Here is a 25340-nt window from a genome sequence, read left to right on the forward strand (position 1 = left end):
TCTAAAAACTGAGCTTTATTTCAAAATGTCTCTTCAGTTTAGGTCTCAGTTTAAAAAAATGGTGGAGAAGTGAATTATAAAAGAACACTTAATTTTGACTTGTGTTGGTTGCTGTTTCTGTAGATTACAGATTGCATGGACAATGTACACAAGCAAGAAGATGACCCTGAGGATTGGTGCAAATAAAGTCCGGATGAGTTGGTGGGAACAAAATCAGATTAAGATCTAATGTACACAAACAATATCGTTATGAAAAGAAGGTTATAATGAATCAGCTCTTCATGCTATTAGAACCTGTTATGAATTTCCAGTTGACTTCAGTCATCCCAACATATCTGGACAGGGAATGAAAAGAGCATGAAAGCCAACCTGCCGTGAAGTCTGTGCTCTAATCAGCGCTGACATTGTTTGTCAGGCTCCTAAGGACCAGCAGCTCCTTCCCGACAGTCGACAGTCATTTCCTATCCACTTGTTAGCCTTTGCTAAGGGGTGGCTCTGGTGTTGCTTCCTTTCAGTGCTGAGGGAAAGGGTATGCCCAGAAATTTTTCCCACTGGTTTCTTCTGCCAGGGCCACGGATTAGTCTGATAAAAGAGATCACCTCCCTTAAGACCCTCCCTCTCCAGTACCCCTGCATGGAGCACTCTCAGTCAAATTAGATTCAGATTAGGAGGGGGCTAATTAACAGTTTTTACCATTTTTGTGTTGACCTGTTGTGCTAAAATGGACTTTGGGAAAATAAAAGGCACAGTTAAGCCACTTGGTACCAAGATTGCCCCCAAAATTCCATGTCATGCTGCCTGTATCTTGTGCACAATTTCTTTGGCTTGAACGTCTAGCTGATAAATGATGAAAAGGGAAGCTGCTCAGATCCACTGCTTGGACGTGCTCTTTTATAACCCAATTGTCTAATTTATGTATTTCTTCAAAGCTCCCTATAGTCATGTATACCACATTACCAGGAGATACCTTATTTTGTAATGAAACACTGATCATTTTCTTACATCCACATCGTGATTTTATTAAATTCTATGTATCAAAACAGCTCAGCATGAGAAGTATCAATCTAAATGTGTTTATTCAATACAACAAATGGGTTTGTCCCGTAGCTGTCCTGCCTTATCACTGGATTATCAAATGATATATGCCTTTTCCTGTATCAAAGACAAATTGCTTTGCGTGCTGTGTTCTTCCTTTTCCCTTTGTGTGAACTACCAAAGCTCCCAGCTTGTGATGTCTTTCAGTGCCCTAATTCCTTTTTGGTTTCTTGGTTTTATGTGCTAAGACCGGTAATATTTTTGGCAGTAGGAGATTACACTACATGCCTCTGTGTTTGTCCACATTTCATCATAGTGGGCTTACTTTTTAGTGTGTGTGAATGTGGGCTTTTTGATATAGCAATAATTTATAACTTGAAGAAAGGGGTATCTGCAAAGTACTACTTCATATATATGTATAATTTTTTTAACTGATTTTAAGATTTTTCCCTTTTTGATTTGATATCAAGCTTTGCAGGGAAAATACGCTGAGTATCTCTGCACACAGACTTTTTGAACAAAAAGCTGCCATGTCATTATACAGGCTTTCCCTTCCCCCCTCAGTGGGAAAACAGGAACTTCTGAGGGGGCAGTAAATAGCTGAAATACTCAACAAAGAGCACTTGAACAAAAGGCTGGTAACACCTCTTTATTGTATCTGCACTATTGTCATTCTAGGGAGGAAAATACTGAGCAGAAGAAAGCCATGATCCAAATCTGAGGAAATAGAAAAGGGAAAAGGTGTGGAAGTTAGTTAAGTAAATATAATTTAGTTGATTGTGTATATTGGGATGCTATAATATAAACAGCACTACAGGAAAAGGCTTGGGTTTTTCAGAAGAACCATTTGGGTGGGAGGGAAGGGAAAGCTGTAAGCTTGCACAGTGATATGGAGGCTTTTTATTCAAAAAGCTTGTGTGCAGTCAAAGGTATTTAGTGTGTCTTTCCCCGAAAGCAAGTGCAGAGCATACCCTCACTCTGGCTGTAATGCCTCAGCAACTTGCTGTTGCTACCCTACCAAGAGCTCACCTCCTCATAACCTTGGTGTGTGTGCTGCATCACTTGCTGCTCATAAATCGCAGCCCAGATGCAGACAGCCTTCAACAAAGCCAGTGGCTGCATTTTTGGATATTGGTACTTTCAGCGGCCTGCACTGACCCAGCAGCTGACCCAGTCACAGTTCCCCTCAGCTCAAGCTGTGACCTGAGCACAGCAGAGGTGGTTGACTCATAAACTGTTTGGTGGTGGAGTCTGACAGGGTGACTGCCCCCCATTCATCTGCCCTTCTCATCAGCCAGTGGTCGATGCTGTGGGAGCCTTGTCCTCCCTTCTCACAGCATAATCTGTGCATGAAACTGTGCCCTGAGACAGAGCTGGTGTCCTGATCTGCTCACTGGGCTTTGGGAGTGCAGGGGATGGGTGGAGGTTGGATGGGATGCAGAGCAAGCAGCACTATTTCAGTCCAAAAGTTTGATGTCATGCTGAGATTTCCCTGAAATTTAGAACAAAGTTCTAGCCTGGGCTAGGACTGTGGGCCCACTTTGCTAGGTATGTTTGGGGGTTGTACCAGCTTTCGGTCTAACAACATGCTTGTCTCCCAGAGGAAACTGCCCTGCTGACAGAGGAGCTGGAAGGGGAATGTGTGGGAAATACCTTTCCACCAAGAGGTGTAATTGCTCTAAACACTTTCATGTATGCGAGATTCACTAATCCATAGTAATCCCTGTAGTCTGCACCCATTTTGACATCTGTGAGCTGTATTGGGAAATCAGATTTAGAGGAGAAATGGAATCAAAAATTCTTGAAAACCCAAAATATATTAGCTGTATTGTGGGGACAGTGAAGCATGAGTGAATGCAGTGAGAGCAGCGGCTCTTGGCATTTCTGTGATGTGCATTACAGGAGGCAAATACAGAAGTTCTGGTTTCAGGCTGGTAGCTCATAAATGCAGACAGCTGACAAGGTCTCCATGCCTTGCTGTTCCATGCAGTTCACATTCTAGCCTATGGTGATACCACAAACCAGTGATTTGTTTACCTCAAACACACTGAGCATTAGAATACAGTAACTGAGGAGCAGCTTTGTCTGCAGTCACCCTTGCAGGGCATTAACCTCTGGCACAAAAGCAGAGCAAACATCTGAGGGACGTTAAATAATTTCTGATCACATATTTAAATCTGGATAAGGCAATGGTTTGAGGGGTTTTTTTTCCCCTCGATTGGAGACTTTTTTCTTGCACTAGAAAGCTGACATTTGTCACCAGTTGTTCTGTTCTTTGTTTACATAAGGCCCATTGAAGCAGTTGGAGAACATTGTACCCTGCCCCACAAACATGCATGTATACTTAATTTATGACTGTGGTAGTTTGAATTTCGGGTGTCAGGTATCCCACAGACCTTTTTACTTTGTTCTTTTATGTTCCATGCACTGCTTGAGTATTTATTATGGAGGGCATACAGGCTGTGGGAAGCCCTTCAGGCTTGTGGACTTTTTTCTTCAGAATCTTGAAAATAAAGTTATGAAGATTGAGAAAAAGGAGTTCTCTAAAACCATTGATGATGTGTAGAGTTATTTTACTTGTTTGGCCAATTAATTTTTTTTTTTCATTTGGCATTAATATTTTCACTTTCATTTGACTCTTCATTCTAAAGTTGCTTCAGTACCCTAAACATCTCTTGCAAAGCATTAAATGTGGAACAGTGGTAACAAGCCTTAAATAGGCCTCTGTTGAAAACTTAATTCTGGATTTGTTCTTTATTCCTTCAAAGTCAGCTCTTTCTACTACTACCACAAAAAGAATAAAGAGAAAGATAAAGCAGAAGTCAAAAACCCAATGTAGCTTGTTGCCCGAAGCAATGCTAGTATTTGTGATTATCTCTTGTTCAGTTGTCTTGTCAACAATTTTGAATATGGCTCTTAGTTCAAAGTTATCTTTGATATATTGGTGACAGATGGACATTTTGGAAAAGGACATGACTTGAAACTGATTTCAGAAAAATTCAGATGAGAAGTGGGCTGGGGTTTTTCACCAATGGAAGCAGTAGACATTATGGCAGCTTTTTTTGGAGACAAGATGAATTTTATCATTGCAACATCTATGCCAAGGTATCATCTCTTTCCAAAAACCATGTTGTAAGTTGAAATCTTTATGCCATTGGCAACATGGCCAAAATGGTCCTTTCTGACAGTGAAGTCTTTGAACACAATTGCCTGCAGAACAGCATATGCAAGTGTTAAATATTCATGGGCATGCATTTCTTCTGTGTTGTTACTGCAAAGTGTTCTCAGGAAAGAAAGCAATTTTGCCAGAGGAGGAAAAGGATTTTTCATTGAGGTGCTTCTAAAACATGTGGATGAGTCTTTGTTAAATCCTCAATCTTTACCTAAAAACGTGAATCACAGTGCTAGGGTTGGATTGTTATACCTGGGACTCAATATAGAAGTAGTCAAGAGATACAGTAAGCTTCTAAAATAGGCAGGCAATAACAGATCTGAATGCAGACTTCTTATCTCTTTATCACCTTATTTTCTCCTCTGTTTGTTAGGGGAATTGTTTCAACTTTTGATGACTAGAAGATTCTGTCTCACAGCAAGAAAAAAGTCTTTATTGTACAAAATCAATTTTTGTGGGTTTCAGCTGTGGAAATTAAAATGTACTTTTAATCTAAAGGTTTTTTTGAATTAGCAGTTAAGGGTTTCCTCCTGTTTAAATGGATGAAGAATGCAGCAAAAGATTTTCATTGCAGATACTCCCTTTGAATTTTCCATTGCATCCTATCTGGCTTTATGACTTTGTATCTTAAATACAGGGCAAAATAAATGTTATTCCCAAAGAAGTAATAAGCTTCCTATTTTAATGTAGCATTTAAGACTTGTGAAACAATGCTGCATGCCCACTAATTATAGGCATCTCTATTTAGATGGCCTAACAGGAAGATGGATATGTAAAAATAGCAACAAAGAGCCAGTGACATTATTAATAAAGCAGCTGTATACAGCATTGTTCTCTTGAAGAATGTAGACACCATTTAAACAAAGTGAACTACATAAATAATCAGTCATAATTCATAAGTAACCCTTGTTAGGAATTCTCTTTTAAAAATAGTTCACCTTATTAATTTACAAACCATGGCAAAATGACTTTTTTTTGCAGGTTGTTATTTCACATGCACACATGCACTCAATGTTAACAGTAACTTACAAAATCATTGCCATTTATTGAGAAGCTGGTAGTTTTCTACCCTTGGGAACTATATCCCTTCAGGGAAGATGGGAGGAAGATAGAGTGCTGCAAAACTTCTTTCAAAGGAAGAGTTTGTATGTTCATAGAAGAGGCAGTATCAAGGTTGAGGACGACTTTTCATGTATGTGGTTTTATTAGATCAGAAGAACAAATCCTTCCTGCAGTCATGCTCCATTAAGAAACAGTAGTAGTAATAAAAAAGAATAGTAAATAGTCACATTGGGGAAGACATGTTCAGACAGACACAAATGGCCCTGTATCTCTTTTGAACTCCGAATCTACTTCTGCCCTTTTCCAGTTTAAATAATAAAAGAAAAAGTAAAATGAGATTACAGACAGTTAAAGATTACTGCATTTTTTCCAGTTTTTTTTAGAGAAGGACAATCATTTCCTCACAATGCACTTCCCAAAAGCAAGAAACGAACATTGTATTCAGTGAACACAGCAAGTTAAGCCTGCACATTTAATTTGTATAAGTGCTTTATAAAGGAGGAATAGTATTCGTAACTTAAGGGCTATGCTGTGGTCTTCACCTCCAGAAATATGCCTCTACTACTTGGCTTGAAAGCCCGTGGTCCTCCTCAGGAAATCTCTCATGTGTTTGTGAACCAGTCACTGCATTTGTGTAAAGGAAAAGGAATATGTTAAGCTTTTTGTCTGCCCCACCCAAGCTCCTGAGCTGGAAGGGGGCAACCCTATCCCAGAGTTCAACTGCAGCTGCACTCTGGAAGTCCTTTCTGTCTTGAGAAGAGATGTGAAATTCATCATCATCTGACATTCTTGGTGAGGAAACTTCTTCCTTTGTCCGAATGTCAGCTTCATGTCTCAAAACAGGAATTCAAAAAGTCTGCCAATGTGGTCTTCCTATTTTTTTTTTTAATTTTAAATTGCCTCAAAGAAGCACTGCAAGCTTTAAGCCCTTTTTAAGTCCTTCCACCAAGTAGCTGATGTTCCTGACTATTGTGAGCTCTCAAATCTACAGATCATTTTATAGTATGAAGCTCTAAAATTTAAATCAACTAAATCATATGGCATTGTATGAGTGCAGTGATAGGCTCCTCACAAATCAGCTCAGTAAATTGCCCCCGCATCTCATGTGGGTCATGTAGGATTTATTTTTACTTCTCTACTGCCTGTATGAGGACAGGACTGTTTAGAGGAGTGTTAATTAACACTTGAGTGTCAAAGAAATAAGTTACAGCTTCTACTCAGAATTCCAAAATGTATTAATATTTGAACATTAAATAAAAAAGTATTCAGCCTTTTCAGCAGTTTCACCTATCTTGATTTATAAGCAGACTTTTGAACAGGAAAAATTACTGGAATATGGAATTTAATCGCTACTTTTAAATCTGAAGCTGTTTGTATTGAATCTTCAAGTTTTTCCTTAAAAAAGCCATCACCTCTAGAGGCTGCACAAAAGCAGCAACTAGGAAACAAAGAAATACGTATCCTATGCGTTGTGTGTCTCTGTGTGACTGCTTTGTAATTGTCTGCTTTAAAATTCATACTTGAAGGCATGGTTAAATGAAAATTTGCTCAGAAAGTAACTGAAAAGGCACATTATTTTGTATTTGATTCTAATGTGCTATTACTTTACATTCTCCTTTCTCTGCTGCTGAAGGGCAAAATGTAGCAGCAATTCCGGTGAGTAATTCCCAGCTCCATGATGCTGCAGTGTTTGCTGTAGCGGTACCACTTCACAGTTTCCTGACAGGGCTGGGAGGAGGCAGTGAATTTGGAGTCAACAAGCATTTCTGCACCGTATCATGGTGTTTCTCTCTAGGAAATTCTAGGTGGTGGGAGAAACCCCTGCCACGGCCAGGCCTCATTGAAATGGAAGGAAAAGGGAGTGGCAGCAGCGCTCCTTTCAAGTAACAACCCTCGGGATTGTTAGATAAGAGGCCGGGCTGTCTCCTCTCCTTGGTGTTTAGATGCTCTTGTCGACCTTTAGAGATTGAGCACTGTGGAGGTCGCTGCCTTGCACTGTGTCACCGGGTGCCCTTCCAGAGAGGTGAATAAGTGCTGCTTAGACCAGGCTGCTTGTCTCCAGTAGCATTTTTGTACCACTCCTCTTTATTTTTACATTACACTGTGGCCCTGATGGAGCCACTGATAGCAGTAACCAGTGTGGTCCCAGTCAGCTGCAGCAGTTCTGAGCTTGCAGGTCTTTCTCCTGGCTGTCCATCTCAGAGCATTCTGCATCAAGGTACTTCTTTCACACTATAGAACGTGATGGGCACAGACAAGGCTGTCTTCTGCTGCCTCTTGAGATGAAATGATGGGTAGCACCGTTGATACCTAGTTAATGTATGCATAGTGTACAGTAACCTATATAAATGACTCTGTGTGTGCAGATCCCCAGGCAACACACAAGACTGAGTTAGAATTTACAGGCATGGATAAGCAGTACTGTGCTCCTGAATGCAGCCGTCAAACTCCAGAGCATTTAATGTGGAAAGTGCCCTGGGACAAGGACCAATCTTTATGCTTTGTACACATTTTAGTGGCCTGTTAATGATCAACATCCACTCTACTGAGAAGATAAATTTAATGATGATACAATTCAAGCCAGATTCTTCACAGTTGCTTGAGATTATTTCTTGTAATTCTACTTTAGAAACAAATGATATATTCATGTAATCATCTCATACTATTATATCGACATTTTTATACCTTCCAGTCCTTGTTTTTTTGCAGGAAAGGAAGGTAAGTGAAAGCCGGAAGTAATGGATGTGGTCAGTGGTCTATTTAGCTCAGTCTCTCATAGTCACTGATACTGAAAACTTAGGGGGGACTGTAAGATGGAGCATGTATTGCAAGCTTTTCTTTTCTGTTCTGATTTTCTAACATCTAGCAAACTGCACATTTAGGAATTTCCAGTGCTGAAGATTGCTGACTACCCTGACTATCATGTATGTATGTAATATATACAGACAGGGCTGACCTGGAGTGTGTGTGATGTTTCCTCTGGCATTCTGTGATTTGGTGGGGCTTTTTTCTTCTTTTTGATTTTGTTTTGTTTTTAAAGACCATTTCATTATGTTTGCTTTTCATCTTTTTGTGTGATAGTTTAGCAGGATGCGTCTTGTGTCACAAGTCCTAATCCACTCCTTGCTCCCCTCTTTCTCTCACCTGACATTGTGCAGACTTCTGCCATATCCTCCTTCAGTCTTCAACAGAAAATTGGATCTGTCTTTTTTCCAGCTTTAACTTTCTTTTCTTGTAGGAACTGTTCTCTGTGCCTTGAATAATCCAACTGAATCATTTTGTAAGTGGAAGGGAGGAATGAGCAGAACATACTCAGTGTGTACACCATTGATTTATAAAGCACTCTGATATCTTCTCTTTGGTAGAGGTTTTTATTACTTTTATTTTTTTCCTAAGAGTTTCTAATCTTCCATTGTAACATTTTTGATGACATGAACAAAATTTACTACCTGAACAAACTCTTTATTTCTTGTTTACCTTCTGAATATCCACTACTCTGCCTCTAGTTATTAATAGAACTTCCTGAGCAACTGTAAGAAATCTGTTGTAGTGATTTCATAATTCTGATGTGGTATGTCTGTATTTTCTGGAAAACATCTCTTGTTTTTTTAATATAAGCTACCTCCTTAAACTTAATGTGTTACTGGTGTTAGCTCTAGTCTCACACATTCCATGAATATTTCTCAGGTGAAACAACCTGTAATATGCTGCTGGCATGGACAGCACGATTTCCTTACTGACTCCCACCCCTGAGTTATTTTTCTGGGATGCCAGATGCAGTGAGCTGGAGCACCATATCACAGAAGACTCCTCATGCATGGACTACAGTAGAGGAGTACCTTTGTGATTTACACCTTTTAGTAGGTGGTAGATTACCGAGGTGACAGGAAATTGGGTGTGCTGCTGCATTTTGCCCAGGTGCTCTTGTCTCTATCCCTGGGCAGTGCCCGTTCTGATCAGAAAAAAAAGGTTTCTCAGTTGCATGCCTCCCTCTTTCTGCTCTTTCCAATGAGACGCTATAGTTCCTGAGTGCTGGCTCTGCCTCCCAGTGTGACTCCTTTTGGAAGTGCAAGCTGATACCCTTATTTACACATGCCGTGGCCGGTTCAGTGCATCCTCCCTGCATGGCTGGTCTGGATAATGAGCGACACGATCTGAACACCAGGACTGGACTTTCTTTACAGGCTCACTCATGAGGAGGTCTGGTCCCCAGTTTTTTAGACAGAGGTGCTCCTGGACTCTTTCTGGGGGGTTTGGGGTAGGTGTGGGAGGACTTCCCTGTTTTGTGGAGCTGTGGGAAAGGCAGCAGAAGTCTGGAAGTCTCATTCCGGAATAGGTGTGTTCCCTATTGAATGAAGTGTCTGCCAGAAGGCTTTCACCCATTTCAGTCCTAGGTCAGGAGGTTTTCTGACATGTCATAGCATTTGGACTAAACTCTGGGATAAGAGAGTTCAGTCTTTGATGAAGACATACTTCTGGAAAATACTTTGGCACGTGCTGCTTTCAGCAGCTTTCTTTCTTAGGGAATCTATCCTACACAGCAGCTCTGCGGGGAGTGGTTCTCTGGAGTGATGGTCAGTACTGCCGCTATTTCAAGCCCATTTAACCTGCAGTGAGGGGCGTGTGCTGCTGCTGCCACCGAGAGCATGACAGACATCTTGAGGACGAGTGGGAACATTCAACACTGAAACTGGTTGCTTGAAAGTAATTAAACCGGTATTCAGATGATTTTTAGAAATTCTGGAAATGTAGAAGAGGCTGAATTTTGGACTTTTGTTCAGCAGAAGTGTTTTCAGAGCTAGGAGACACATGAGATCTGTAGCTGCTGCTGAAGCTTGATGCTAAGTGTTGTAGTGTGCAAATTATAAAATTGGTATGTCCACTATGACCACTGGCATGCTTCTGTGAGCACTGTGCATTTTAAGTTTTTTTTTCTAGGCAGGCAAAGCCCTGAAAAATCTAATGAGAACAGGACAGTAGGGAGTGGCTGATGTCAGCTCATTGTAATGTTTAGAGTTTAAAAAAAAAAGTTTGAGACTGAGAAACAGAAGCAGTAGGGTAAGGCAATGTATTGATTAGATTGTTGCAGAGTACATTCACGTGGCACTTGAAATTACAAAGACACTTAAGCGAGGTTCTTGCATCTCTAAAAACTGTACCTGAAAAACATTTTTGGATTTCATCATCTTTGCCACTTTACTCAGTGTTAATAGAAATATTTTAAGTTTGAATCTTTCCATTTAAAAAAGTGCTCATCACCTTTTCTCTGACTGCAGCAGAAATAAGATTTTTATATTTTGTATTTTAGTCTGGATTGATGTCTGATTTGTCCAGTAATCATAGGCTTTCACCTTATTTTTTCTTATACAATTATTTTTAAGTAAAACGCATCAAGTGTTCTTATTTTGACAGTTAGTGGATAAACCTGCAGTTGATGTTGATTTTATATCTGGCATGGAAGTGAACCTGTTGAAGTTTCTTTGGGAAGACACTCAAACTTGAAATTACCCTTGTGAAAGATTATTTTTTTTGTACACACACGCACACATATATATGCATATATATGTTTTACTTCTTTTGAGTGGTCTTTTTGAATTTGCAGAGGTTGCATTGTGTGGAAATTGCTCCGATGTTACTGCTGGGCGAAGTGCCCCTTCCCTAAAGGAAAAAGCAATGATTGTGCTCGCTCTAGTGGCAGACAGCGGAATTGTGTCTTACTTCATGGATGAGGTATGAGTGCACAAAAATTTTGATTTAAAGACACTTTTTAAGTGCAGTGCAAACATTGACACCATTTTGCCTGAATTGTAAAAACATAAGAAAACACATAAAAAACATTAAAATGACCCAAAACCTCTCAAAACAAAACAAAAAGTAATTCTGTATCTGTAAATAATCTGCAAATAAATCCATAAATCTGTAAAATAAAAACAGCTGGAAATAATAACAATTAAATCTGCCTGTTCCTATGACTGACTATCCTGGACATGTTTTACAGGAACAGTAGAGGGAGAATTCTCTTTTTCCTTAAAAACTCCTTAAAAACCACACCAGCAGCACCATCCTGATACATAGCAAGGGAGAAAAGGATGGAGGTTGAGACATTCACAAGCTGCTTCTGCTGCTGCTAAGGTAGCTCCTAACTTGTTATTTAGTAATGAAATAATGATGCACAATAATTTAGAACGGTGTCTCTGTCTTCTAGTCATAAATCTCCTTTGCTAGGAAGAAGAGGCTAGATGTCTTGCATCCTCCTTGCTGGATGCTGTCCATGTTTAGGTGGTTTTGAGTACAGGAGGCAATTTGTGCTGCAAATGCACAGCTCTTCTCATATCCATCTGCCATCCTTTTCATCTGTGCCAGCAGCAACTCGCTATAAATCCTGCAGTGCTTATGGTCGCAGGAAGCATCTCTTGGATAAAGGATAGAAAAAGCTTTGGGCAAACATGCCAATTATTTTTTATTTTTTCTTTTTTTAATAGATAAGCCTTGCGTTTTTTGTCCTGTAATTTCTGCTACAATGAGACTTCTTTTATTGTGGAAAGGATGTATACACATTTTTAACCCTGTTGCTGAGATAACCACTCAGGAGAAATGCTGGAGAATTCCAAACCCTGGCAGTGCTGCAGAGGAGTTGTGACATTGTAGCCTTTTAAAATGCAGGTTGCAAGTACAAATTTGCCTTTGCAGTTCTTAAGCTGCTTTAAAAAGCAAAACTGGTTACACAGATTCAAGCTCGCACCTGCTTTTATACCTGCTGACTTGTGACAGGAGACAAGATGTGTCTCATGTACCGACAACAAAGCCCTTTTTTTCTTTATAAGTGACTAAATAATCTGATACTTTTGAAGTTCTCAACACGGCAGAAGAATTATGGCATTTATTTAAGGAATTGAATATGTAATTAAGCATCTAATTTTAAACCTGCACACTCAATAATGTTGGATTTTGCCACCAAGTTACTTCCTTTTTATGGTATCTGCCAATTGCTGAAGTATGCATTAGTGCATTTGACATATTAATGCATTTTAGTAATGGAGGTACCTGATCAAGCAGCAGCCAAATGACCACAAAATAAATGTCTGAGTTGAAATCAGAACCTGCCATAAACAACAGAAAACTGCTTGCCTTTGTCTTGCACTTAAACCCCATTCCCATCTGACCTGAAAAACCAGACCTGGTTGGTAGAGCCCTTACAGTCTTAGGATTCAGCATCTCCTCTCATCATTACCACATGCATTATTTTCTTGGGCCTTCTTGATGCCTTTCCCTCCCCCTTTCTTGGGCTTATTTTTTCCAGGATAGTAGTATGTTACTGTAATTCTAATGAAGCATATTCTGACTGGCTCATAAATTAAAGTCAAATACTTAGCCATTACTAATACACTCTGGCTTACCTGGTCATAATGAGACACAGGCCTTTCCCAGTCCCTGAGTGGAGCTTTCTCCTTTGTCTTTGAGCTGACCTGGAGCAGGGAAGGTGGCTGTGCACTGTCTGTGCTCCCTGAATTACTGCAGGCACTCCCCAGCTGCTGCTGATCTTGGCTTTCCAGTGTTGCTTACCTATCACTCACTTGCCAGATTCTGTACGCTGGATGCTCGTTGAGATGACATTTGAATATAGTCCAGTTTTTCCCAGTGGGGAGGTGTGATACCAAACCAGTAGGAGAAGTGGCATTCTCAGCTCCAGCAGATACAGGAGTGTCACCCAGTTTGTACTAATCTGTTGAACAGCAAACCTGTCATGTAAGGGACAGTCAGAAAATTACAAGGCACGTGTATAACACAGCAGAAGCAATCTCAGTATTTAACATGCCATGAGAATCCAGGCTAATCATGGAAGACTTGTCTAGATGTCTGTATTCCTTTTGCTCCTGAGGTATTTTGAGGAGGCTGACGGCCAGTGTGAACTTTAAATCAATTTATTGCATATGTTTACATATGCAGCGAAACCATTTGCCATATCATTTAACTACACAGAGTGAATTGTTGACCGTGAGCTGATTTGACCTTTTCAGGTCTAATCAAGAATCTGAAATATTATTTTAGCCTGTCAGCTCCAGTAATATGCTGTAAGAGTATCTGGATCTAACTGAAAATGTCAAATGTGCTCTAATATGCAACCCATCAAAGTTACGATGCAGGAACCAGTTAAGAATATAAATCTGTAACATCTGTGGTGCATCTCAATTGCCTGGTGAGTTGTTTTGCCATTGATACAAGCTAACTAAAAACTTGTATTGAAACCAGTTCTTTGGAGAATTGTACATGTGAGGTGTACAGCCACCTAAATAATAAAATGATCTTGAAAGAGGGGTGATAACTGCAGGTTAGAATACTACTGGAAAAAAACAGGGTCCAGCATGAATACTCATGCTCTAGGGAATGTCTTGCTAGATTTAGTGTGTGGTAACATAAGATTAGTGGTCTCACGCAACCTCAGAATTTTCCTTTTTAATTTTAATTATTTGCTGCTTGTGAAGATTTTGCTCCTTCGAACAATAATCCATTATATAAGCTGAGGTATCCTTATCAATCTTGTTACATTTAATAGTAAAAATTTTTCATAGTCTTGTGCATTTCATATTCGTCTATATTTAAAAGTGCTGTCTTACAAGCAGAGTATTTAATGATGTTTAATTTCTTTTTCTCACCTTTGAAATTTCTGTTCTTGGTATTTTATAAGACACTCAGATCTAGGATAAATCTGCCTTTAATAATTATTTATTAAGCATGAGATCAATTTTTATCAGTATAATTTCTGGATGATGAATTTAAATTTGGATTAAAGTGGATGGATGTAATGAAAAACAACTTTATATCCTAAGAAAATGGTATTTTGTTAGCTGAACAATCTATCAAAATTGTTTAGCCTTGAAACACTTGTTACACTAAAATTGAGTTGGTTTTTATCTGATTCTGGGTAGTTCATGCAATTTGAGGTGCTATTAACTGAATTGCTACTATTAGTAAAATGTTGTTGGAAGTAGAATTAAAATTAACTACGGGAAGCATTGCTGAACAGATAACTTTACATTGAAAATAGTGTGCTTTAAAGGTTCCACTTAACTGTGTTTGAGCTGTTCTTACGAGGCAATGCTGCCCTCCCCTGGTATGCTGCGAGAAGCAGGAATTTTTATCCAGTCTGAGCCAGTTCTAGAGCTTCCTGTTGAAGAGAAATTGATGGATTGGTGAAAACGGTGGGGGGAAATGCTCTTAAACAGACCATTATATGCTTTCTCTGTTAAGAGAGAAAGAAAACTCCAAAGAAACCATAAAACAGACATTTTCACAGTATTTTTATGTATGCATGATGCAGATGTAGATGGATGTACAAATAATATACATCAAATCTACTGGCCGTACACGGTAGAGGGCTGAATTAAGTTTGTGTGGCAATTTGGAGGATGAATTGAAGACAAAATAAACAGATGTAAGGTGGTAGGAGGGCCAATTAAAATAAATTTTCTTTAACAGTATAGTTTTGTCTTGTAAACATGAAATGTCTAAACGTTATATATATGTTCAGTTCTGCAATAGAGGAGTAAAAGTGACCATGGCCAGCAGCTTGCATGGGGATAGGGTCAGCTCTTGTGCAAATGAACCTGTAACAAAACTATCATCTGCCAGGGTCTATTGATTACAAAGATATCACCACTGCACAGTCCTGAGAGCTGAGGAAGGTAGTCCAGGGAAATATTACTGTTGCATGGTCTATTCTTTAATGTATTTCCTCAGATGTCTGGTACTAACTGCTGCTGGAGATAGAATATTGGGGTAGAAGGTTCTTTAGACTGTCCAGCTGTGGCTGTTACGTGTTAAATGTGTTGCTATTTGCTTTAATTTTGAAATCCTTCAATTTCTCACTGCTAGGCAATTTCACCATACTCCAGATAGCAGAAAGATATTTGCCTTGTTACAAATACAGGAGTTTTAGTTCCCACATCTGAGTCTAATAAAGTTTGTGGGGTGGGCTTTGCTGTTTGTTTGTTTGTTTTAAGGTATAAAATACCACTTTCTATTTATGGTTAAGATTTCCCTAATTGCTTGCAAAACACACAACTTTTTTTTTTTCCTGTGGCATACAACTTGACCTATGTTCTGCTTGCTCCTCATTCATTTTAATGCATTGGAGATCACTTAACAGTGGATAAAACTGGAGAGCTTTCTATGTTAAAAGTTTGTTAAAACATACATAAAAGTATGTGTTACCCTCTGATTAAAACCTCTGGTTCACGTATTTCTTTATGTCTTAGATCTGAACAGATTGCCACATCAGGAGGGAGGGTTTTGCCCCAGACTGGTTTGCTTGAGGACTTTGCTTGAGTGAGTCCTTGTCTACTACTTAGAGTCAAGTCACTTGGGAAATGCTGTAAGAACTGTGGAATATAATTACATTCCCAATTTGACTTGCTCTTCTCCAGTTACAGTTATATGTTGTAGTGCTATTGATATTTTATTACAACCTTTTACAATAAGGTCTGGGAGTTGTTCTGTATCTGTGGTGCCTGCCAATTCACAGAGCAGGTGTGGACTATTCTGAGCTTGACTCCAGCTGCTAAGTTACCTGTGACTGTGGCAGATAGAACCTGAAAATCCCAGTTGTCTTTCACAGGCTGTTGTTTCTAAAGTGACTTTGCTGGCAGCCAAACAGCAGTATTTGCTTTCATGCACATCAGCAAGAAAGCTACAATAATCAACCCTTTTGGGAACTAGCTGTAAAGCCACTGCAAGTATGACTCCAAAGTAGTTGAAGGTTGAGCTAAATCAAGAGATAAGATGCTTTTCCCTTTTGACACCCTGCCACAGTAAAACAAGTTTTATATGTTCTTTTTTGTTAGATCAGTATTTTGCCAGTGCAGCATCCCAGTTCAGCTCATCAAATGGTTCATGTGAACAGCAGTGATGTTGCTCCTTGACCTCAAACTGTGTAACAGTTTTCTTTCTTCTCCATAACTTTTGCAGGTATTGGGACTGCTGGTGTGGACCCTGATTGCTGGAACAGAATACTTTCTGTATCCAGCCTTTGGCTGGGTGATGTTTGTAGCTGTGTTTTACTGGGTTCTCACCGTCTTCTTTCTGATCATCTGCATGACAATGACCTACACCAGGATCCCGCAGGTGCCCTGGACCATGGTGGTAAATATACCCATTCTTTGTTGTTTCAGGTTTGCTGGGTTTTGAATATAATAAAATATTGGTGCATTCTATGTGTTTATTTAACCAACTCTACTTGTACTCTAAATATCAGTGCATTCTATGTGTATATTTAACCAACTCTACTTGTACCCTTTGCAGATTTTTCCCTAATTGCTGTGTGGCTGCATAATGGCAGTGTTTAACTTTTATACTAGCCAGACACTTTCAAAACACTTTTTCTGTGATGTTTCACCATTTTGTTCAGTGGTTGATGCAGTGACTTGATTTTTAATGCGTGTGCGACTGATGCTTATGCACAGTGACCTCTTTTTCTCTCTGTAGTGGTTACATCCCATGAAGAATGAGTCTGTTGCTGCCTCTGAGCTAACAGACCTGGCCATATGGCTTAAACAGCAGAAATCCCTACTGGAATCAACATCATGCATTAGAAGCAGGAGTTGGGCTCTTAAAACATGAGTCTTCCTCTGCTAAAGTTAAAGCAAGGATAGTTCAGAGGTAGCACCACTCTGAAAATCCATAAGTAGTCTACTGTGAAAATGGTGCTGAAAATTATATATATATAAAATATGTACCATATAATCCTTTGCTTTGAGCTCAAGAGTTAAAGCAAATCAGACAAACAGCTACTGTAATTACAGAAAAAATTCACAGGCACTTAAAATGCAGATCCAGTTTTTATGGTTTGAGTAAACCTGGCCAGCTCTAACTCTCAACAGTATATTTTTTCCTCATTTGCATAACAGCTTGGTCTTCAGGATGGTAGATCCTAAAAGTCATTGTCATTTCAGCCAAGTGGCTGTTTGTGACCCATCTAAGAATCAGTATAAATTTTATCTTAGCATTTGTTGGATGCAGTGACATACTGTTCTTTTTGGTTTTGGTGTTTGTGGTTTTTTTTTTTGTTTTTTTTTAGCAGCTAAATAGTATTGACTAGAATTCTGTTATTTTATGATGAAATGTATTTGACTTCTATGTTGCTAACAGCTTGTTATCAGCTATATTGTGTATGTGACTAAAATTGAATACTAGAATACTCTTCTCTTTTAGTGTTCCCATTTGCTGCTGCAATAAATAGCCAACTATAGCAATTACTAATAAGAACAAGCAGGATTAGGTTCAGATAGCTTCTCTATTTTCAAGTTTCATAACCAGCAATTACCATTAAGGCTGTATCACTGCTGTAGAAATGTTGGATTATTTCAATTACAGCAGTAATGTGTCTGGGTACATTTAAAGGTATGGGGGATGTTTTTTCCCCATTGCATTACATGTAAGTAAAGTACATTCAAAGAGAAAAGCATCTTTATATCCATTTGAATAAAGCTTTGGTCATTACCCTTCTTTCATCAGTTGAATACTATTATGAGACAACTGCACAATAAGTGAGTTGCCCCTGATCTATGTGGTATGCAAACTGCAATATTTGATTTGTTTCTATTTCATGTTGAGTGTATTTCTTGCTCTGAGTTCAAAATATATTGGAGAGGTCCATAAATGTGAGTCCAAAAGGTAGTCTCCTTTTATATGAAAGGGTCATATAAAGAGAAAATAAATACAAAATGAATAAAAGATCCTTGAGTTACAGCTTGTTTTGCCCTAAGGTATTAAAAGCGCTTTTGGGAACAGCCCTTGAATTGGTCCTCTACTGCTCCTGTATGGCCAAGAGGAACATTGAGTCTCTTCTCAGAGAGGTGCTTTTAACATCTTTGTTAAAAAGAGCTTGACCACACCTTTTTGAGTGAGTTTACATCCACCTTTACTCTATTCCCTGAAGAATCCTGAATTTCAGTATCTGCCATTTATTGCTCTGCCTCCTTAGGCAACAGTTAGCTCAAGCTGTTTCTATTGTATGCAGTATCCAAAATTACATCTGGACCTCTCTGTCATAAATTCACTTTTTGCAGGTTAAGCACATTACCAAATTGCTTAAGATGCAGTTACTTTTACTGCAAATTAACCCAAAAGATGTGCTTCAAAACTGACTCTCCTTCATAGTGCAAGTTTTTTGCTAAAACAATCAATGGAAGCTTTTAAAATCTAGTGAATTTGAATTTAAGAAGCAGATGGTAATTTAGCATTAACCATTTGGTTTGAGTAATATATTGGCAGTAAAGACCCAATCAGCTTGCACTGCATTCCATCTTCCCCAACAGTGTTATTTCCCAGAGCAGCACTTCTCAGAAATTATGTGCTTTTTTCTTTTCTACGTGACAAGATATTGCAGGGATTTGTAGCTTTCCAGGGTAATTGAGTCTTTTTGGAATGGTAAATCTGAAAATAACAACAAATACTCTAGGTAATCAAATTTGGAGTTTCTAAATCAGTGCTTCACAGACACCAGAACCTGCCAATTGTTGGCATCTCATCCTGAAATTGACAGTATGATATTTTATTGCTGTAATGCCCAGATAAAACAAGGGGTGGGATCTGTGGATAGACATAGTGCCTTTTATTAGAGAAACTGATATAGGTGAGATGAATCCCCACTCATTTGTGAGTGTGTGAATCAAATATCAAGGGCCAGTCCATCTGAGTGCTGAGGCACTGCCCAGCCCAGTTCCCTGCAGAAGGGTAAGTGGATATTTTCCACTGTTCCTTCTAACTTCTCTTCTTGAGCTGCAGCCTATTTTAGATTTTGTCAAAGTTGGTGAACAGTGAATTAAATTGTAGGTAATTGGCATAAATTCCTAGCATCCACTGGATCACATGGTGTGAATTAGTAAGTTGGAGCTGCACCAGTATGGCACTATTTAAACAACTAGAGCAACAGAGTTAAAGGTTATATTTGTGTGACACTCTGGAGTGCAAAACTGGGGTCAGAAGCTGAAGGGAGATGATTATGTACAACGTTAGGACCAGGTCTATATTGGGTTATCAATTCCTGCAATTGTAACTCAATGCAAAGCATGTCACAGGCCTTCCACTTAAACATGGCACCAAATTTGTATGCCTTAGACAAGAAGCAGAGTGGAGTTTGAGGGGATTTAATTTTTTTTTTTTAATGAGAAGAAACTTCCATGATCTAGTAGTGAGAAAATAATGGACAAAGTATTAAAATCATGTACTTTAAAAAAACGTTCATGCATTTTTCTCTTTCATCTTCTTAGACATCTGTTCTCTCTTCCTTTCCTGTTCTTTCTCGCATGCAAAAACCAAACAAACTTTTTGTTTGCTCTCTGTAGTGTTATGTGAGGTCATTGTCATCTGCTTTGCTTCTTCTTAGTAATAAATATAAGTATCCTGAGACATGAATTCTGCCTCTTGAAAGAGAAAATGCAGCATCTGCCATGGGTCTTGATGACCAATGTAGTCCACTCAGACTGTTCTCCTCCTTGGATTTACCTGTTTCTTCCTCTTCTTAAAAACAGGCAGAAGGGAAGGGTATACTGAGAGATGTAAGAATACAACTGAGAAAAAAAAATCACCCTCTTTATCTCTCTCAGTAGCATAGAAAACAAAGTTTTGGAAGCTTTATAAATATTATCCATATGGCAGGAATCATTGATTCCTATTTTTGTGTAGATTAGAAATGTAATCAAAATGCAGTTTTTTCTTGTTTCTTTTTTTATTGTTTTTATCATGTGGTGTCTTACTGCCTAACCCTTAGATTGAGGTAAACAAACCGAGTCCTTACTTTCACTTTTGGAAAATCACAGTACACTAACTTTAAGAGTTTCCTGGATTTAGTGTGGTGGGGATAACAGTTTGTCCAAAATATGGTCCAATGTTTATGCATCTTCAAAGCAGTTAAAATTTAATCTTACAGATAGAAACATGGAAGAAGGCAAAAATACTTAAGAATGACATTTCTAGTGCACATTGCATGTGTTCAGTGTATTTCAGAAGAGAGTTTTGCAATGTTGGAAAACAAATGCCTGTGCATATGTAATAACTTACGTTTGTCTTTTCAACAGGGTCTGTGTTTTAATGGAAGTGCCTTTGTTTTGTATCTCATTGCTGCCATTGTAGATGCATCTTCAGTTACCAAAGATCTGGACAATCACAATTACAACAGCTGGGCAGCTTCTTCAGTGAGTTCATTTTTTGTTTGAATCAGTTCCAATAAACTTACAGCAAATGAAGGCTTGTTGGAAGTGTGGGTTGAAGTTGCAGGTATTCTGCATTTTGAAAAGCTGCAGAGTGATACAGGTCACACACAAAACCTATAAGTAGCTGCAATTTAGTTCATAATTATTAGAGATGACTAGAAATTCCACCAGGAGATGACAGTCACATCAGAAAAGGCAGTCATGTTTTTTTGGATCACACTGATTTCCTTCTCCCTTGCCCTCATTTATTATCAGCTCTCTGGCTGAGGTCAGAGCCTGCACATCAGAGCAGACAAAAAAGACTGTGTGAGCATCGGGTCACTTTGATGCACTTGGACTACTTCAAAAGCAGTTGAAACTAACTCAGCAAACTTTGCATACTTATGGATAAGATGCATTCAGCTTCCTATGGGCTAAGCCACTGTCCACACTGCCCACACAGCACCCTGGGGAAAGCCCTGGAATGCTGTTGCTGTTTCCACAATGACCTTCCCGTTACGGCTTCAGCTTTTGACAGTCTTTCCTTTGAATTGCAAGGGCAGCGCGTGAAAAATCATGTAACGTGATGAAATCACTAATCCTTCTGACATTACTATCTTAGTACTTAGGTTCAGAAATCCAAAACAGTCCAAGTGGATGAAAAATAACTTAAAAACAAAACAAAAAAAGGAACAGAAAAGAGCCTTGTCACTTTTTGAGTTAGGTGAATGCATTCACTAGCAAAGGTAAGGGAGTTGTAAAAAAACTTTTTTCATGTTGTGGCAACAGGAGTCAAATTCAATTGTATACAGGAATTCCAAATTGTTGAGTGTTCATGCTTCTGCAGTTGTCCTCCTGACTATTCACAAATCCTGTCTGAAGCTTATTTTATATGTCCACAAACACAGGAACTTGAACACCTGCTCTGTTTTTGTCCTGGGAATTGGATCATTAAATCCCTATCATTTCAGCGGTGTTCCGGGTCTTCTCTTGGCAGTTTGTAACTACAGATCTGTTACTCAGCCACTGCAGCTGACAGGAACTTGCTTGGTGCTAGATAAGCTTCCATGCTGATTCAGGTTTTATGCAAAATGCATGAATGTTCAGTGTCTCATGGGAGGTTTGGATTCTCTTCTAATACTTCCTAATAATGTTTATCTAACACAGTGTCTAAATAAACTATTAAATGTGGATTCTTGCTTTCAAAATCCATTAAGGGTTTCATGGATAGAGGATTTAGCAAATCATCTATCCCCAATAGTCATTCTGTTAGAAAGGTTTTAGATGGAGTTTTTATTTAATAAGAAACAAAATAATTGGAAAAAGAAGAATGCTACAGGGTTTTTTTATTGTAATAAGATTTTACATCATCATCTACAGTTTTTTTAGGATTGCAGATTAAATTTGCATGAGACAATGCTCACCAAGAGCCCTCTGTTGAAAGGCTTAGATTTACTGCTCAGCAGTGCCTGCCCATGCCAATGATGGCATATAAGCCAGGAACAACTGTAGAATCATAACATATTTTTAGGCTGGAAGGGACTTCTTGGAGGTCATCTGGTCCAACTCTCTCCACTCCTACAGCAGGGCTAACTCCTATCAGGCTACCACGGCTTTGTCCACTTGAATTTGACTATTTCCAAATATGGCTGTTCCACAATGCCTGTTTGATTACTCACACTGTGATCTTTTTTTTTTTTTTTTTCCCTAATATCTAATTGAAATTTTCCATCCTGTAACTTGTGTTTGTTCCTTCTTGTCCTATCATTGCTCACCTCTTAGAAAAGTGGTGTTAATCTGATTTGCAGTGACAGCTTTACTTGGTTCAGTTACTAGCACAAAACATTCTGGTGTTGAATATTGTCTGTTTTGAATATCTGTCTGTGTTGAATATTGTCTGTTTTGAACAACACACAGTGATTAACAGGAGCTTAAGCACTAGTGCTGAATTGGACTTTATCAGTGCAAGTGAAATAAATCTGGCCTGCTATAGAAGGCTTATTCTGTTATCAATTTCTGACTAAGTAGTAATATGACAGTGTGGTTGCTGTCACTGAGAAGTATCTTTATTCATCAGTAGAGGACCTCTGGAATAGGTAACCTTATCAGCAGTGCTGTTTGAGAACATGTCTGGGCCTGCAATTGAATCCAAGCTTTTTCTGTAAGCAAACAGATGCACTTTGAGGCAAGCTGAGGTACAGGTGGGCTGTAGGCAATATCTGGAACACAGCAGCAAGGCAGGAGTGTTAGCCTGAGCTCACACAGTCCCACAGACAATTCCTCGGCCTCTAAAACTAGCAAGTATTTAGATTGGTGGCAGTCCAATCTGTACGATCCATACTGAGGCAGTGTAAGGAGGAATTTATAAAAAAAGTTGAAATATGTCATGTTTTGTCTGCTCAAGCCCATATTTCTATGCCTAGTATAAGGTTACTTTTTACACAGTGCTGACTGTGGTGGCCACACAAGTACAAGGAGGTGAGAGTGTGCCATTTTAGTCAGCTTGCTATTTTCCTTTTTCCTCAAGTCCTGTAACTATTTTTTTTTTCTTAGAAATGACAGTGCTCTCGATCATATTTATTTCCTAATCTATGTTTTCCTCTCTCTCTACAGTTCTTCGCCTTCGTGGTTACCTCCTGCTATGCTGGAAATACATACTTTAGCTTTATATCCTGGAGATCACGAACTTTGCAGTAAATACTTTGTTAAAGTCAATTCTGTAGTGTAAACTACTTTGAGGATTATTCACTTTTGATAAAAGCTTGGAAGAGGGGTGAGGTATTTTTGAACGTTTCTCTTAGAATTGACACAATATAAACTGAGATCAAATGATTATTTATGATAATGCCATCTTTAGAGACATTTTAAACGTGACTTTGTACTATATAATAAAATTTCATACTGCTTCTTATAAAATTAACATGGTATTTTTCTAGACACTGTATAGTTGTTACTACTAGACCTTTAATAAATCTTACTCGATGTGCCATGTTTGGAAATGTAACTTCTAAGTGTTACAGGTATACTTTTGATACTGAGTGCTACCAAAACTAAGATTGATATTGTGTAATTGTTATGTGTGAAAAGTGACATTGTGCAGAAAAAAAAAAAACAACCTGAAAGTTAAAAAAAATAAATAAATTATCCAAATGTACATGTTTTGTAAACTGGGAGTAGAAGGTTGCTTTCTAAAATGACTTTTTCAGAGTATAATATATACTACCAAGAATTCTGATGATCTTGTCAGTGTGCATATTCTAAGAGCTTTTGACATCACGAGGTTGCTTTTGGAACCTGTTACTGTCGGCCTGAAGCTCAGTCCAAAGCTGAAGAAATAATGTGCCTGGAACACATTATCTTAACAGGTTTCTCAGATCCAACAGGCTCCAAAACATGACCCCAGACAACACTCCCTTAGTGCTCAGTGCTTAACCTACTGAGGGTATCACAGATCTCTGGCTAAAGGTAACACTTCTTGTTTCTCAGCGGGCTGTGGTTGTTTGGGTTTTCTCTTCCTCAGATTAGGCCATTAATCTCTCTTATTAAAATCTGGGCTTCTAAGTCCTATTAAATGATACAAAGATTAAATACACAGAATTGTCAAGACATCAGTGCAACAAGCAAGGAAATTCCTCCCTCCTTTCCTGTCTACTGGCATCATCTGCAACTTGTTAGTTTACCAAATGAAGTTGGTACTCCTATTTAAATAACTTTGAATCAAGCAGAAGTATGACAGAATATGACTTTCAAAACAGATACCTTTGAAAATTACTTTCAAATACAAATTACCTAAGGATTTTTTCCAGGAATTATGTGGTGAGTGAAAGGTTGTGATTATTTTATGATGTTATTTAAAGTTTTCTTCATTTAAAGTGACTGACGAACTTTTTATTCTTGTATTAAGAAGATTTGGACTCCCTTGTAGTCTTCAAAAGCTTATTTGGTTGATAATACATGATAGTAGAGAAACCTTACTGCTTGAAAAAGAACTTCTTTATTTCTCCTTGTAACTAAATGGTGTGTGGTTACTTACATATGTGCCTTGCAGAAGGTTTATCAGCAAACAGCTAATTCCCTTCTCGATCACATGGTTTTCTTCTTGATTATCTGCTGGTCATAAGATTTCAGTGTAAGGGAAGCCAAGATATTATTTAAAAACCTATACTTGTTTGCAAATTGCATTTGGCCTACACAACATAGGTCAGACTGTCTGCTGCTTGCTAAATTTATCCAGTTGTGAGAAGGAAGAATGGCCACCAGCTCTGCATTTTATCTACACAGATAAAATGTGTCATTGAAATCCCGTATGGTCTTTTCCATCGCTGGGAGAAAAAAGAATCAAAGGCATTTAAATGATCCAAGTGCCAACTTACAAAGTGTGACTAGAAATACAGCCAGAATTAAAATTTCATCAGTGATTTCTCATCAGTAAAAAAACTTCATTAGTAATAGAAATTCTTTCTTAATTGATATTTGATGTATCTATTTCAACTCCAAAAGATGGGACTGTGTTTGCAAAAACATGTCAAGATTTTGTAGTAACTACAGTGGTCTGGTCTAAATTCATAAGCCAGACCTCATTTGTGAACAGAGGTAGTAAATGAGAGTAGATCTAAGAGGAAGTTCTGTTCTGTTTCACCCAGTTTACCTAGAACTGTCATGGCAACTGCATGTTATGTGTCAGAGTAAGCCCTTTAATGTAAGATAAAACCAGATAAGGAGTGATTCTGGCAAAATATCTACATGCTTTCTGAAACTGCAGTGCTGATCCTCAAGGGAAGATCTGCAGAATGACTTCCAAAGACAAATCTGTGAGTTGAATCCTTAATTCTGAATTAAAAAAATACATACTAGGCAAAAAATCTGCTTTTACTTGGCCTTGG

At 38.6% G+C, this 25340-nt stretch overlaps 1 protein-coding gene across 1 annotated transcript in view; it reads left to right on the forward strand.

The window, feature by feature from the left end:
- The window catches only part of CMTM8 (CKLF like MARVEL transmembrane domain containing 8), a 35852-nt gene extending 12268 nt beyond the window's left edge, over positions 1-23584 (forward strand). Inside the window, exons 2-4 of the mRNA XM_066320260.1 lie at positions 16235-16408; positions 20344-20460; positions 23071-23584. Coding sequence (XP_066176357.1) covers positions 16235-16408; positions 20344-20460; positions 23071-23154 — 375 coding nt within the window. The 3' untranslated portion in view covers positions 23155-23584. The remainder of the gene's footprint in view (positions 1-16234; positions 16409-20343; positions 20461-23070) is intronic.
- The last annotated feature ends 1756 nt before the right edge of the window (positions 23585-25340 follow it).

This window comes from Sylvia atricapilla, chromosome 1, assembly GCF_009819655.1.
Source record: "Sylvia atricapilla isolate bSylAtr1 chromosome 1, bSylAtr1.pri, whole genome shotgun sequence".
Taxonomy (NCBI): Eukaryota; Metazoa; Chordata; class Aves; order Passeriformes; family Sylviidae; genus Sylvia; species Sylvia atricapilla.